The sequence below is a fragment of the Cricetulus griseus genome, chromosome 4 (assembly GCF_003668045.3).
Source record: "Cricetulus griseus strain 17A/GY chromosome 4, alternate assembly CriGri-PICRH-1.0, whole genome shotgun sequence".
Lineage (NCBI taxonomy): Eukaryota > Metazoa > Chordata > Mammalia > Rodentia > Cricetidae > Cricetulus > Cricetulus griseus.
Genome location: NC_048597.1, coordinates 212,367,552 through 212,384,429, shown reverse-complemented (window position 1 = coordinate 212,384,429; position 16,878 = coordinate 212,367,552). Strand labels below are relative to the sequence as shown.

At 44.7% G+C, this 16,878-nt stretch overlaps 1 protein-coding gene across 1 annotated transcript in view; it reads right to left on the bottom strand.

Annotated features, from left to right (window-relative positions):
- Positions 1-16,878, bottom strand: part of Acad11 (acyl-CoA dehydrogenase family member 11) — a 69,985-nt gene that overhangs the window by 3,739 nt on the left and 49,368 nt on the right. Inside the window, exons 14-18 of the mRNA XM_027414346.2 lie at positions 13,992-14,058; positions 13,041-13,126; positions 8,049-8,120; positions 7,126-7,280; positions 842-958 (exon numbers count right to left, since the gene is read on the bottom strand). Coding sequence (XP_027270147.1) covers positions 842-958; positions 7,126-7,280; positions 8,049-8,120; positions 13,041-13,126; positions 13,992-14,058 — 497 coding nt within the window. The remainder of the gene's footprint in view (positions 1-841; positions 959-7,125; positions 7,281-8,048; positions 8,121-13,040; positions 13,127-13,991; positions 14,059-16,878) is intronic.

The window sequence follows — 16,878 nt, the reverse complement described above, 5'->3', positions numbered from 1 at the left end:
GGAAAACAATGTTTGTCTCTCAGAACATGCAAAGTGTGCCAGGATTTGATAGCATTGGTAATTCTCTGTGAAGTAAAACAAGGAAACTTTCCCACAGCCAAGGCACCACTGAACAGGATCTGTGGTGGAGGCCAACAGGAGGCTGTGGCAGCACAGTGAGTGGCTATATTTCAGTCAGCAGTGAGCTTCTGGAAAGAGATCTTGCTTCCAGATCACATTTATTTCTAAGCTGCCTTGTTTCCAAAGGGATTTTAGGCATCTTGTAAATCACACACAGAACGTTTGTGCTCACACAAAGTCCACAGTCTTTGCTCTGTTACTAAGTTTTTTTTTTTCCTTAGAAATTTTATGGGCTTTTAAAACAAAATGGTATGTCCTTACTCCAGATAAGCTGGATGCATGAGAAGACAGGGGCAACAAATGTCTTTAGTGGAACATTTACAATGTGGGAGCATCACCCCATATGGTCCATACCCATCATCCAGCCCAATGCCAAAGGCAGAGAGAAACTGGACACTGAACACAGGGCTGGTGTGAATGGTGCAGTGGACGCCATTGATTCCAGCTATGTAGACAGCCTAGACCTTCCCCACCCTTACTGTCCTCTTTTAACAGTTCTTAAGGCATTCTGCATCCTGAAAGTCATTCCCTTAGGCAGCCCAGTGAGAGCAAAGGCAGCAGGTGACAAGCATTCACAGTCTTTAAGCCAAAGCCACCTGGAAACTCCCTGTAATCTGAGTGTCATTAGGGGGCCTAGACCCTGAAACAGACAGTGGGTAGGTGGGAGAGGTGGAGAAGACCCTGCAGCTGGTGGCAGGGGTGGAGTGGGTAGGTAGCTCACCTCCTTCCTGGCTGCAGCACTGCCCACAGTATCTATGCTGTGTGCTGCTTTCAGGGTCAGCAAGCGGATCTCCTCGATGGCTATGCGGCTTTTAGCGATCCAGTGAGCCACAACCTCCTGTAGGGAAGCCAGGGAAGGATCAGTGGAGCCCTGTAGTTTGGTAAACTTTTCTAGGCCAATGGTAGTGGCACAAGCCTTGCTGCATAGAGTTTTGAGTCACAGGTTTGACTCTGTTGATATACAGCAGCCTAGCTACAAACCTGCGGAATGCCACAATAAAAACGAGAAGATTGTAGAAGCATTACTTGCTCAGAAAAATAATTTGTTTGTTTTGGGTGTTTTAAACTTTGTGCACGTATGTGCGTGTGTGTGTGTGTGTGTGTGTGTGTGTGTGTGTCTGTGTGTGTGTGTGTGTGCGCGCGCGCGCGCGCGCGCGCGCGCGTGTGTGTGTGGTGTGTGTGTGTGTGTGTGTGTGTGTGTGTGTGTGTGTGTGTGTGTGTTGTGCCATGATCTCCAGGCTCAGGCTGTGTGTGTGTGTGTGTGTGTGTGTGTGTGTGTGTGTGTGTGTGTGTGTGTGTTGTGCCATGATCTCCAGGCTCAGGCTGTCAGGTATAGTGGCAGGTATCTATTTTGGCTATCTTAATGTCTGATGTTAAGATGGCTAAACTGAGCCTCTATCTTATTGCCACACTGCTCTTTGTGGCCCTTGTGTCTACTAATTACTGGCCCTCCTTGATATCCTGCATATGTACAATGGAAGAGCTGGGTCTAATCAGATTAGATCATTCCCAGCACAATTTCAGGATGACCCAGCATCCCTTTATTGTGATGCTATGTATTAAAAATGACCTTTCTCATGCTTGCAGAAGTGCCTCTTGCCTATAACCCCAGCACTTGGGAAGTAGAAGCAGAAGAATCAGGAGTTCAAGGCCAGCCTGGGCTACATAAGACCCTGTAAACAAAACAAAACAAAACAAAACAAAACATCCAGGGCTGCAGAGAGGGCTTGGCAGTTAAGAGCAGTGGCTGCTTCTCCAGAGGACCCAGGTTCAGTTCTCAGCACCCACGTGGCAGCTCACAACTGTCTGTAAGCCAAATAAGAAATGTGGTTGTACTAGGTAGTGTTTATATCCCTGAATATGACAGTCTTGGGTATTTCCCAAGCACTGAGTGCTGTTAGCAATCTTTCAGTCAGAGATATCTCACTGTGGTTCCAGGCTGCATTCTTCTAATGCTTGGCACTTTCCGTCTTCCTTTGATGTATTTATTTGCTTTCGGTAAGTGTTCGTGTCTTAAAGGCATGTTCTTAAGGTATGGCATAACAAAAAAGGCAAAACAATGGGGAAACAGATGTGTCATGCAAATACAATCAGATGACATGTAAAGCAAACTTCAGAGCAAAACTCTGTGGGAAAGCAAAGGGACTTGACTAGCTGGAACGTTTAAAGAGGAGAGTAAAGTGAGAGAGTCATTCTGGCTTATTTTGAGACGGGTTATGTAAAAATGTGCAGTGCTGGGAGAAAAAGACTCGCAGAGAGTTCAGACATAACAAAAACCAGAGATAAAACACCACCCATTCGCCCCACTGCCTTTTGCAGAGGCACAGGAGCACGTAGATGGAGGAAGACACTCCTCCAACGAGTGCCGGAGCAAACGACATCATGACTGGACTGCTCTGTGCTCCAGTACAAAGTGCAAGACCTTGGGAAAACTGTCAGATAAAGCCTCCAGGACATGGGGGCCAAAGCAAAAGCCCTCAGACTGATGTCCAAACATGGGCCATGAAGATAATGGGACAAGTGAGAGCTGATGATACAGTACAGCGCCCAGAATGTAAAACTAACTCAGTAGGAAACTATCCCAATGGACAATGAGCATCAGACATGAGTCCAAAGGAATAATAAGGCAAATGATGACAACATGCCCTCATAAGGGTGAATAAACTAAAGTAGTTTGATGCATCCTTAGAAACCAATCAGAATGCCTAAACAAAGAAAATTGTGACACTGTCACATGCTGGTGGGAGTGCACAGAAACGGGACCACTTATATACAGCTTGTGAGCTGAACACACAATAACCACACTGCCCAGCAACTGTTCTCCCAGCATAGGTCTCAGATAAATGCAGAGTTAGCATTCACCTACCGCCAGCTTCATAACAACCCAAACCGTAAAGCTGTAAATGGTGCAGGTGTCCCCCAGCGGATGCATAGCTCACCTGCAGTAAGGCTGTACAAAGGGGTGCTGCTCAGCAGTACAACTGGCTACTGAGTCACACAGTTTTGTGAGTCTCCAAAGAACGGCGGCTGAGGGAAACAGCCAATCCCCAAAGGTTTACATATTATATTATCCCATGTCTGGAATGAAAAAATTACTTAAAACGGAGCAGGTTATGGTTGCCAGGAGTCAATGAAGATGTGGTGGTGAGAGTGAAGTGAGCTTAAATGAGGCTGTGGTGATGGAAAATGTGTAGCCTAATGGTATCCATGACAACATCAACCTCAATCATCCTGATACGGTGCTATAGCTTTGCAAGCTGTTAACACGGAAGAGAACTAGGTAGAAGAAGGGTTCTTTCAGCATTATTCCTTACATCTGTATGTGTGGCTATAATTATCTCAAAATAAAACTGTAAAAATTAGTACTTGCTTCTCACTTATCTCAGTGAAAATTCTCTGAGTTGTTTTTTTCAATTTGTTAGAACTTGGAACTGACAAGGGAAGTATATGAATATGGGTTCATGTGTACCATATACATGTATCATATGGACGTGCCACATGGATGTGTCACCTGGGGTGTGCTATATGGATGTACCACACAGACAGACCATACATTTCAGAAGCAAGTGGACAGTCAAAATTCAGTGTGGGAGCCCAGGGGACATAGTAAATGATACCAGATGGTCAAAATGGATTTTTCTGGGTTCCCACTTTTAAACACACAACTATTGTTTGCGATGCTTGCTAAGCTTGACCAGGAAATTACGGAGCTTGATTCAAGTCATGTGAATCTCCCACAGCCATCTTAGGCTCACTCATCCTTCGTCAGCCTCATGTGGCTTCTAAGATTTGAAGATGTAATGCCTAATCTGAATGTAATATGAAGTTTAAAATATGCACTCAATTTTACAATGAAAACTATTTCACTAATCCTATTTTATATGGATTTCATGTGATCACATATATTGGGTTCAAGTAAAAAATATCTTTTTTTCTGAGACATGGTTTCTCTCTAACAGCCCTGGCATCCTGGAACTCCCTCTGTAGACCAGGCTTGGCCTTGAACTCACAGAGATCTACCTGTCTCTGCTTCCAGAGGGCTGGGATTAAAGGTATGAGCCACCATTCCTGGAAAAAAATATTTTTGAATAAACTTTATATGCTTCTTCTTACTTGTCAAAAATACAGCCACAGAATCAGCATGGTGGTGGTCTGTGGTCCCAGTACTTGGGTCAGGACTGGCCTTACAGGTGAAAAAAGGCTCAATTAATTTTAAGCAAGCTGCCAGAGTTGATGAATTTTTTTGGTGAATGAAAAACAGGGAAATCACAACCTCACAAACAGACTTAAATGTACTTCCTTCTTAGCTTTTAGAATGAGGGACTGAGTTCCCGGCTGGGTCTCCTCAGACCCCAGATTTGCTGGAAAGCACTGAAGGATGGAAATTGCAAGCCAAATGTATTGACTAAGATGAAATTCTATTTTAGAGCTGGAACAATTTATAAGGCAGCTGGAAGGAGTCTCCACATTCGGGGAAACAAATGTCATTTTTACAAATTGAAGAAAGAACTGGAGCAGATTCTTGTTTATGGCATGCCTACACGATCTCTTTCTGCTTCTGCCAGCTCAGTTGATTCAAGCCAGATGTAAGAGGGGTCCACTAGGAGACACAGGGTTTTAAAGCCCTTGCTGGAGCAGCAGGAGAGAAATCCTCCCCAGTGCAGCATGAAAACACCACTCAGGTCAGGTGTGGTGATGTATGCCTTAGTTCCAGCACTGGGAGGCAGGGGCAGAGGGGCAGAGGCAACAAGATCTCTGAGTTAAAGCCAGCTGGGTCTACACAGTGAGTTCCAGGACAGCCAGGGATACAGAAAACCCTGCCTCAAAAAAAACAAGCAAATATCACTCAAAAGCACCTGGGCAGAACATTGACTGGGGGGACCTGCTGGACACCCCACCACGTCCTCCCCTCACTTTATCGGGGACAGCTGGGCACCCCACCAGATCCTCCCTTGTTTCAGCACTACATGACCAACTTGTAAAGATACTGGGGAGAAGTCATGGCCAGTGCCATGAGTGACTCAGAAGTCCTTTCAGACAGCAACAGGGCCTTACTCATCATGACCACACGTCCTCCCAAGTGCTCCTCACCCACAGTGCTCCTCAACCACTGATTCCTAGCGTTCTCTGTGTACCAAGGGGCTTCCCATAAGTTGTTGCCGGGTATGGTGTCACGTGGCTGGCTGCATTCTTCTTGAGAACAATGTTGTGAACAAACCATATCCATGTTGAGCAAGCACGAACCCTTCACACATATTAGTGTTAAGCAACTACTGCCATTGTTTTTTGTAGCTCCCTCCTTCCAGCCCCTCCTCTGCTACAGTGCTGCTATTATTAATATTAGTGTTTGTATCTGTACCAGCACTGCTCTCAGAACCAACACTCAAGATGGAATACATACCAAGACATAAACATAGCCTACAAAAACCGAAGTGAAAGCTGGGTGTGCCTTTAATTCTAGCACTTTGAAGGTAGACCAGTTGGACTTCTGTGAGTTAGTTCTAGGACAGCCAGGCCTATACAGAAAGACTCTGTCTCAAAATATCAGCAAGACAAACAAACCTAAGCAAAAAGCTGCTGTGGCCAGGCAGTTGTGGTGCACGCCTTTCATCCCAGCACTCCAGATGCAGAGGCAAGTGGCTTCTGCGAGTTCGAGGCCAGCCTGGTCTACAAGCAAGTCTAGGACAGCCAGAGCTACACAGTGAAATTCTGTCTTGAAAAACCAAAAAAGAAAGAAAAAAAGGAAGAAAGGAAGGAAAAAAGGGAGGGAGGGAGGGAGGGAGGGAGGGAGGGAGGGAGGGAGGGAGGGAGGGCCTCTGTGAAACATTCTGAGGTTATAACTGTACAGGGGACTCAGGCAATAAAATACACACGTGCAGCAAACACAATACCTCTGTCAACACAAGCAAGACCTAATACTAGCATGTGAGCAACAGTAAGATTAAATACTTAATACTAAGTTTTCTTGCTTTCTTAAAAATTAGGAGGCCCTTGGAGCAGGGCCTTGGCTCTCCCTTCTTGTGGAAGGTCCTCCAGAGTCTGCAGCCATACCTCTTCCCTCTGATGACACACATGACTTGATTTTACTGCCTGCTTGTAACTATATTTATACTGGGCTGTAAAGAACAGATTCAATAGCATATAATTTATAGGTGAAAATTCAAAAACCTTGTACCTCTGACCAAATGCTGGCCCCATTTCTATGTTTCACCATCAGTAGCAAACTGGTTTCTTCCAGAATCAGCCATTCCATTGTTTTAATCTATCACGGAATATTCCTTCTTTCTCTTGAGTTATGCGCTGTTATGGAATAATCTTTTTGTACACTGTGAAGATATGTCTTTGCCAAGGTACCTTCTGATTGGTTTAATAAAATAGCTGACTGGCCAATGCCAGGCAGGCAGAGGTCAGGTGGGACTTGCAGACAGAAAGCTTGGGGAAGAAGGGCAGGGTAAAGCAGGATATGAAACCGCCATGCTGACAAAAAGTACCACCACGTGGTAGAGCATAGATAAGAAATATGGGTTAATTTAAGATGAGAGGGCTAGCCAGTAACAAGCCTAAGCTATTGGATGAGCATTTATAAATAACAATAATTCTCTGTGTGGTTATTTGGGAGCTGGCTGATGAGACATCAGAGGTCCCGATGAAAAACTCTGCCTACAACGCATTGTTTTCCTCTATGTTTACACTTATCTGTTCTAATTCCTCCCCCAAACCCAAAGGACCAAGGTAAGTTCTTTTTCTATGACAATGCCCCCAAGTCGTCAGTGAGCTGTGATGGTACAGGCTCCCTACACTCTCTGCACTCCATGTGCTGGGGGTTGAAAATCAAGAGTACTTGTTCATCCTTCACAAGGGGAAATGCAGCTTCTCTTGTAGGATGTTACCACGCCCACAGCAGAGAACCCTGTGCTCACATAGAGGGAACCTCTCCAGCACAGATGCTCTTCTCACTAAGGTCAGAATAGCTTAGCAGGCTACAGACATTCAGAATCCTCTTACGTGTTCATACAGCTTCTTCTTGAAGGCTTCCCTCTGCACTGCCCGTTCACACATGAGCTGCAGGATGCGCTCTGCCAGACCCACGGATCTCATGCAGTGGTGGATTCTTCCAGGTCCAAGGCGGCCTTGGGAAATTTCAAATCCCCTGCCTTCACCTGTGAGAAAGCAAACAGAACATGAAGGTAGCCCAGCCAGGAATTGTAGGACAAGTGGGGCTGCCCTTAATGTAAACAGGCTTCTGGTGAGGAAAGAGTGAGTTTGCAATAAAGTTCATTATGATGAAGGGGCATTTGGATTCCAGTCTGATGTAAGGACTGTCCCTGGAGTAAAGCACCAGTTGCTTTATTAGTAATACAATGTCCACAAAGGAGTGGGAAGCACTGTTCCCTGCCTTAGGAATCTCAAGTCCAGAAAAAAAGGACATGGATAAGGGTGACAGAGAGATAAGGAAAGCAAAGGAGTGACCAATTGTCCTCCATTGTAATCCCAGGGCCTGTCAGGGGGAAACACACTTTGAAGGTTGAAGAGGTTTCCAGTGAATGGAAATATGCAGTCATCTCAGGCATGTAGTGAACATTTAAATTTTTATTCTGTTTATTCTCTCTTGGATCTGAATTCAAAGAAAGTATTGACATCTTCTTAAAACTAATAGGGAGCCCCTGGCCATGCCTTTAGAAAAGACTTGTTGCTCTGAATTGGACAACGTTTGTATTCAGCTATGTTTCCAGATGACATAAAATATAAAACTCTCATTGAACATTCAGATAAAACCATATCATTCCAGATAAGAAAAACACACAAAATGAACATTTTCCTTGATAACTGGAATAAGACGGGAAGTATCTAAGTTAAGGTTGTGTATCTTTTCCATATGCAGACCTGGGAATAGGAATACACAATAGTGGGGGAGGGTTAATACTCACCCAGTATTAAATTGGCAGCAGGAACGCGCACATGATTAAAATGGATCTCCCAATGCCCACCATGTACATTATCTACAAAACAGAAAATAATAATTTAAAATACAACATGAGGTGAGCAGAGGAGTCATAGATAGTGACTCTGCTATCAAGTATTTGGTAAAAGACACATTTTAAACCTTGTGGACACTCTAGCGGTACAACTCTGCCTCAGCCCACAGCACTTGATGTCACAGCAAACTCAACTCTTGGAGTTAGAAGAGGTCTGAGGTCTTTTAATCTGTCATCTGAAGTTGCAAAGCTATGGAAATGGCGGGCCAGGTTCCATGGCACGCATGTACATACATGTGTCCCAAAGACCAGGTGGTTTGGGGGGAAATGATTTTTTTAAAAAAAATCTAAAAATCCAAAACAGGTGCTAGGGAGATGTCTTAGCTGGTAAAAGGCCTGCCATGAAGTGCCATGAAGATCTGAGTTCAAATCCCAAGCACCCACATAACTCCCAGGGATGTTTGTGGACATTGGTAACCCTAGCTGTGGTAAGGCAGAGACAGGCAGAGCTGGAACTCTGGCTGTCATAAAGGCAGTCGTGGGTTGGTGTTCAGTAAGATAAGGTTGAGAGTGACAGTGGAAGACATTTGATGTTAACACTGGCCTCCATATGCATGACCACACATGGACACACAGTTCCACATGCACACCGGCCCAATACACTCCACACATAAAAGCTTGGAAGTGAGTAACATTTCTGGAGTTTGTCTGTTTGTTGCTGTGGGAACTGATATTTGAGAATGTTAAGGAACTTGCTCACCAGGCCGAGCAGGCTCAATAGACGGCAGAGCAGGAATACAAGCATCGTTTCTGTCTGCCACCCTTGGTCTGCTCTTGAAAATGATGGCGCCTGTATTACAGGGGTCATGACTGCATTCCCATTTCATCTGAATCATCCCTCTTCTCCGCCAATTCTAGAGACAGTCTCAGGCAAATTCCCCCCCTTTTCTCGTCACAATGGAACAAATAATCAGCCTTCTCCATGTCATGTCTTTTGACCTCGGCATACAGGGAGCTGAGGTGATGCTGGTGCATTTGCTAGACTAAAAATATGAAGTGGGCTCTGAGGCACAGAGTGCCTGTAGTCAGCCGACATTTTAGACTCATTTTTGGTGTCTTCAGGTTGTCACCTATGGTTGTTTGAAAGAAAATGGCCCCCAAAGGGAGTGGCGCTATTAGGAGGTGTGGCCTTGGAGGAAGTGTGTCACTGCAGGAGTGGGCTTTGAGGTCTCTTTTGCTTAAGCTTTCCTCAGTGTGACTGTCAGTCGACTTCCTGTTGCCTGCAAGATGTAGGTCTCTCAGCTACTATAGCACGCCACCATGCTCCTCGACATGATGATAATGGACCAAACCTCTGAAACTGTAACTGAGCTACCCCAATGAAATGTTTTCTTTATGTTAGACCCCCGGAAAACTCAGGCCTCTGGGGTCTCAGCCCAGGACCTCGGTCACCCCAATCACCAGGGGGATTCGAATGCTTGCTGCAAACTGCATGAGGCTTTATTGTTGTTTAACGAGCTTAAAGACCCTTGTTAGCTCAGGTCTTTCACCCACCCCGCCATGGTGGATGGCTAAAAAAGACAGCTCGAACTGGCTGCAGAGAGATCTTGTAGGGCAGCATAAGGGGAGTGTCTAGGGGTATGCACAGGCTCAGGATTGGTGTGCCTCCAGGCTTGGAGGGCTTGCCCTGTGTTGATTGGCCAACTGGTTGTTATGGCCCATAGGCCCTCCCAGGGTGGTTGCTATGCTCTGCGTGTCATTGCTGTGTGCTTGTCCGTAAAGCACACCCAGAGCCGTAAAGCATACCACCACCAGCTAATTTCTGATTGGTTCCTTGCCACAAGGCAGGCATCTAACCTCTAGTGACCAAGGCAAGGTCAGAAAAGCACGTGTTACTGTCATGGCTGCCGAAAGGGGCAGGCATCTGACCTTAGTGACTAAGACAAGGTCAGACAAATACGTGTTCGGCTGTTATGGATGCTGAAATGGGGAGCTGGTTCCTTCATTTATAAAAGTTGCCATGGTCATGGTGTATCCTCACAGCAATAAAGACCCAAACTAAGAAGTTAGTGCTAGGAACTGGGGTTTTGCTGTGATAGGCCTGACCATTGCTTATTTGGAAGAATTTGGACTTTGGTACTTTGGGTTTGGAAATTAGTGGAATGTTTTAAGCACTGCTTAATGAGTCATACTAGTAGGAGCATGGAAGACAGAGATGCTAAGAGTTATTTGAACTGTCAGGGGCTCATTCAAGAGGTTTCAGAGGAGAATTTTAGCATATTGTCTAGAGATCATTCTTGTGATATTTTGGTGAAGAAAAAGGCTGCCTTTTGCCCTTGTCCAAAGAGTCTGACTGAGGCTAAAGTGAAGAATTTTGGATTAATTCCATTGCCAGAGGAAATCTCATGATAGCCTGGTATAGATTCTGGTGTGTGTGTGCGTGCGTGTGTGTGTGTGTGTGTGTGTGTGTGTGTGTGTGTGTGTGTGTGTGTGTTAAAGATTTATTTATTATGTATACAGTGTTCTGTCTGCATGTGTCCCTGCAGGCCAGAAGAGCTATCTCATTACAGATGATTGTGAGCCACCATGTGGTTGCTGGGAATTGAACTCAGGACCTCTAAAAGAACAGCCAGTGCTCTTAACCTCTGAGCCATCTTTCCATCCCCTGTTGTGTGGTTTTTAATGGTAACTCTAACGAAGATTTATAATAAAAAGGAGAAAACTGAGCAGGGTAAATTACAAAAATGAAAAATTTGAGGAGGAAACGAACACCAGGAAGTGGGATGGAGCTAAGTCCCGTGTTCGAGGAGATATGGAATAAAGCCGTGGAGCCCAGACATGTGTGTTTGTGTGTCCCTGAATGGAGGCCTAATAGACAGGCTATTATGTGAAGCTATAAAGTTAAAGCCTGGATTGCCTTGGAGAACCCAAGATGTTAAAGATGCCAGAGTCATGGGATACCTGCCAAGGAGAGCTGCTAACTGGGAATGGAACCAACCCAAAAGAAAGAAATATGTTGCAATCAACAAAGATGAATGGAGTTAGAGATGTGGAGAGCATTTTGACATCAGACATGGACATGCAGAGTTTGGAGTTTGCCCAGCTGATTTTTGGTCTTACTTTGGTCCAGGATTTTCTTGCTATGTTCTCTTCCCTGTGTTTTGGAATGGTAATGTATATTCTGTGCCATTATATGCTGTAAATATGTGATCTACTTTTTGATTTTGATAGACTGAATATAGTTAAGAGATTGTATGGGTCTCAGAAGAAAGAACTTTAAAACATTGTTGAGATTATGACAGACTATGGGGATTTTTGAAGTTGGACTGAATACATTTTTTTTTTTTTTGCATCATGATATGCAAAGGCTATAAGCCTTTGGGGACCAGGGAGTAGAAAGAAAATGGTTCCCAAAGGGAAGGGCATTATTAGGAGGAATGGCCTTGTTGGAGGAAATGTGTCCCTGTGGGCGGGCTTTGAGGTCTCTTTTCCTCAAGCTTTCCTCGGTGTGACAGTCAGTTGATTTCCTATTCCTGAAAGGTGTAGGTCTCTCAGCTCCAGCACATCTGCTTGCCTGATGCCATGCTTCCCACCATGATGATAATGGATGGAACCTCTGAACTGTAAGCCACCCCAATTAAATGTTTTCCTTTGTAAGAATCTCTGTGGTCATGGTGGTCATCACAGTAATAAACTCCTAACTAAGACACTACCCAACAACTCTGTGTGTGTGTGTGTGTGTGTGTGTGTGTGTGTGTGTGTGTGTGTGTGTGTGTGTGTGTGTGTGCTGTCCTCCTGTCAGCTTGTCTGCCCTATCTTGCTCCCATACTTTCTCTGTGATATATCCTCCCTCTAGCCTGTTCTACAGAAGCTAATGATGGCAAACATTCTATATGACTCCTATTCAAACTTGTCACCAGTCACACTCAACACAGAGCCAGAAGTCTTGTTGACATGTTCATAGCCTGTATCACTGATAACATCCTAACTTCCAATCCAGGATGCTTCTCACCTTTGCTTCTTTTGCTCCCCCAATGTGTAAGCTCCCAAAGGAAGGACCTTAATCTACCGAATTCACCAAACCTCTCAATGGGTGGCTGACTTCAGTGGCTTGGACACAGCATGTATATATCCCACAGTGAGTGGCTGACCTCAGTGGCTTGGACACAGCAGGTGTGTGTCCCACAGTGAGTGGCTGACCTCAGTGGCTTGGATACAGCAGGTGTGTGCCCCACAGTGAGTGGCAGGAAACAAGTAGCCTTACTTCTTAGAAATTCTACCCAAGGTCAGAATAAAAGCAAATGTTTTATACCCAAATAAATCAAAACTCAGCTCATTGATTCCTAACCTTTTATTGGTTAAGAGACCTGAACACAGAGATAAAAAAATAAATAAAAAAATTTAGTGGATTATGTCAAACTGATTTATCTATCTGTTTCATTTATCCCCTTGAGCAGACTCCCAGGATCGGCAGGCATTAATTTCCAAAGTGAGAAAATCAGAAACTCCCACAGCTTCCTCACTTTCAATGTTTAAAATGTTGACTCTCTTCTTCCTCACAATTGAAGTTTCCTTTCTAAGTATATAAACACACATAGAGAAGGCTGCCAGTCAGTACTGTTTCCTGAGGACAACCTGCCCTTTCCACAGTGTAAGCAACGAGGCAGGAAGCTGTGCTGAAGCAGCCCACATCTTATCTGCACTGTCTAGACCTTCGCTAGCACACTGAAGAGCCGGTGTGGCTGAAGGGATGCCTAAGGTTTGTCTTATGCCTAATGACACTGCTGATTCCCTTCCGTGTTTCTGCAGACGCCACCTTCCTGTGTGCAATGCACAGACTTGCTCACTGAGCGCCAAACACCGACAGAGGCCTTACCAGCTCTATTCCAGGTCTGTCCACTGGAACAAGAATCATGCTGACAGACCTGTTGACCGAGTGCTTACCCAAGTAGCCAAACACCGACAGAGGCCTTATCAACTCTACTCCAGGTGTGTCCATTGGAACAAGAATCATGCTATGTTGTTTGTGTCTGCACAAAAGAAAAAACGGCATTAGGGAAACAGGGCTAAGCATTGAGATTATTGTTGTTTTCATGAGATCACATAAGCAAAGATGATTGGAATGGAAAGTACATGACACACTTAGCCCAATCTGTCACAGGCTGTGATCTGGGACACAATGATTCAAAAATAAACTGAACCTGAGGCTCCTCACTACTCAACAATGGTGAATGACAACTGACATCCAAAATTAAATATTTTAATACAATTGTCTTTAATACACTCACCCAAAGGCTTCCATATTTCACACAACCCTGAGCATTTTTCTTTCTCTCCCTCTCTTCCACAGCACCAATGATTAAACCAAGGCCTTGGACACCGTTCAGTGTTCTCTACCACTAAACAATGAAAATTTCAATTTCTAATCACTTTATCCAAATATCTTTCAAGATTCATAAACACTTTACCCTCCCAGCCCCTGCCCCTTTGTGTTGGTCTCACTACATAACACAGGCTGGCTTGGAACTTGTGTGTGGAGCAGGCTGGGCTTGACTGATCCTCCTGCCTCTATCCCCTCCTGAGTGTTGAGGTCACTGGCCTCCTGTCTCCATCACCTCCTGAGTGTTGAGGTCACTGGCCTGTAATTCCAGCCACAGCAGCCACTGGCTAATGCCAGAGGTTCTACAGGAAGGAGTGTGCAGTTTCACTCCTTAAATTGTTTTCCAGATAGACTTGGAAAACCAAATACTTGAGATGCAGATATTCAACATTAATCATTACCATAGCTTATATTTTGGTAGGATGCCCATGTGGTACATTTTAAGTGAATAAATGGACAGAAAGAATACCTGGCTCCCTTTCCCATGACCCTCTCCATCAGAACTGCTTTATTACCTAGATAGAGAAGCAGCTTCTGTTCTTCCCAAAACAATTGCAATTTTACACTTGGGGTTCCCAGCTCCTAAAACCAGGAGAAAAGGAGTAGAGTGAACAAAGAGAAAGCTCTTATTTCACATTTCACTCTGAAGGCTCTACTCTCTTCAAGTTTATTTCTAGTCAAAAAAGGGGAGGGGGAAGAAAATTATTTGATTCATTAAAATGCTAACACTTTGGAGATGCTATATATCATTCAAGAAGAAGGATTAGGCAAGGACAAGATTGGACTCCATCAATGAAAGCTGCTGTGCCAAAGCAAACAGATGTCAAAGCAACATGAAACAGCTGTGATGCTCCAGGCAAAAGCAACCTTGCTCATTCGTGTCACTTTAAACATTAGCTCCCTGGAAAGGCTGTAAAATATTTTTAGTCTGATGTCATATCTTATAGGCCCTGATCCCATCTTCAGACGGTGGGGTTATTCATTGGTTTAGTAAGGGTGAAAATTGGACACCATAAAGTTATTCTAATTTCAATGTAAAAATCTTATTTTATCACACTTTAGGGTTTGTGAGAATTCTTCCTTAGGACCTTGCAAAAATACACTGAAGGGTCGGTCAGTGAAATGACTTGGGTAAAGGTGCAGGTAAAGGGGACAACCTCAGTTAAGTCACTCCCACAAGTTGTCTTCTGACCTTCATGCATGTACTGCGAAATCACGAATGCACACGTGCACCCACACACACTTAAATGCATGCATTTGCAAAATAAATGTAATTCTTAAAGAAGTACACTTTGTAATTCTATGTACCTGGTCCCTTGAGGAAACTACCAAATTACTGGCTTTCCAACTACACAGTGGAAAAAGAAAACTGTGCCAGACCACTGGCCATATCTATACCAAGTCTCAAATGATCAGACTCTCTTTTCTAGTTTTTTTTTTTTTATACAAAGAGTTCAATAGATTTAAAATCAAGCAAACATTTAGTGAGACATGTAAAGAATTATGTCAAATAGTTGAAAAGAGTCCATAAAATTCCAGGAGTTGGAGGGGTAGCTTGTATATTTACAAGGGATTTAAAAGTCGTATCAACCAACATCGACTTTTGAACTTCATTTGGATCCTCGCTTTGATATAGCAAAACAAAGAGTATTAGTGGCAACTGTGAAACAATTCAACATTTGAACTCACTGGATCTGTTACAGCATTTGGTAGCTTAGGTGTGCTAATGGTATTGTGGTCATATTTATGAAGGGCCCTTGTTGAGACACATACTAAAACATCAATGAAGGAAATCATGTCACACGTGGAATTTATTTCAAAAAAATATGAGAAAGGAAGGAATGGGAGTAGAGACAAAACAAGACCGGCTGTGAATGGGGAATTATTAAGTCTCAGCACTACTCAAAAGCAATCCCTGGAGAACTGCCATGTGCAGCAGTCTTGTGAAGGAGAAGTGTGATGCTGCCATGGAGGTTCTGGGAACAGCAAGTGGAGACCGTCCCAGCAAACAGCTGCTTTACCACGTCAGACCAGGGAAGGCTGGGAGAGGATGCAGAAGAGACCCTAAATGGTATTGGGAGTGTTAGACCCCCGAAAACTCAAGTATTCGGGGTCCCAGGCCACGTTCGCGGTCACCCCAATCACCAGGCGGATTGGAGAGCTTGCTGCAAACTGCAAGAGGCTTTATTGTAATTTAACGAGCTAACCCCATGTTAGCTTGGGTCTTTCATCCACCCACCATGGCGGATGGCTAGAAAAGAAGGCTTGAAGCCGCTGCGCACAGATCTTTATAGGGCAGCATAAGGGGAGTGTCTAGGGGTACGCACAGGCTCACGATTGGTGTGCCTCCAGGCTTGGAGGGCTTGCCCTGTGTTGATTGGTCAACTGGTTGTTATGGCTCATAGGCCCTCCCAGGGTGGTTGCTATGCTCTCTACGTCATTGCTGTGCACTTGTCCGTAAAGCACACCCAGAGCCATAAAGCATAGCACCACCAGCTAACTTCTGATGGGTTCCTTGTCACGAGACAGGCATCTGACTTTCTAGTGACTAGGTCAAGGTCATAGAAGCACATGTTCAGCTGTTATGGCTGCCACAAGGGAAGCTGGTTCCTTCAGGAGAAAGATGACCAGGCAAGAAACCAACCAAGGCAGGCAGAGGGAAGAGAAGAAAAGGCTTGGTTGAGGGTGCCATGGGGAGGGTGGGGGTGGAGGTAGTGGGGTGGAGCCTGGAAAAGTGAGGGTGCCTGGGAGGGGGGCTTTGGAAGGTGAGGGTGCATCAGAGAGACAGAGACAGAGACAACAAAGAGAGAAGGCAGCCTGCTTTGCACACCAGTGCTTTCATCCGAAACGCCTCACACACGGGTCTGTGGTTCTCCGGAAGCAGCAGGACGAAGTATGTACAACCCTGTAGCTCTTGCAGCTTTTCAGTCTAACTGAGGAGACACCAGGGAAACGGGACACTGCACCTCAGAAACAAACTGTAAATGAAACTGAGCTGATAGATTTCCTAAAAAAAAGTCTGGAAGGATTCAAAATGGCAGAATGGTGTCTGCCACCCAATGCTGCTGAGATTCCCACTGAAATAAAGATGGAAAATACAACGAAGGTAAAACTGTGGAGAAAAGGAAACAGGAAGTGAAGCAGGATTGGGATGCTGTTGGCCACTAAAAGATGAGAGATTCCCATAATATCTGGGAAACAGGTGAAGGCAGGAACACCGGGGAAATAGAGACACCAGCGTTCTGCAGAGGGGACAGGGCAAGGTCCCTGTGAAGGGGTCAAAGGCTTAACTAGGGAAATGGAGCAATTTGCATTCCCATAAGAATATCCCACAACAGATGGGGAGTGAGGAAAAAGCCTTGAGCACAGTAGAAAACAGAAAGCTGCTGCTGCTGTCCTCCA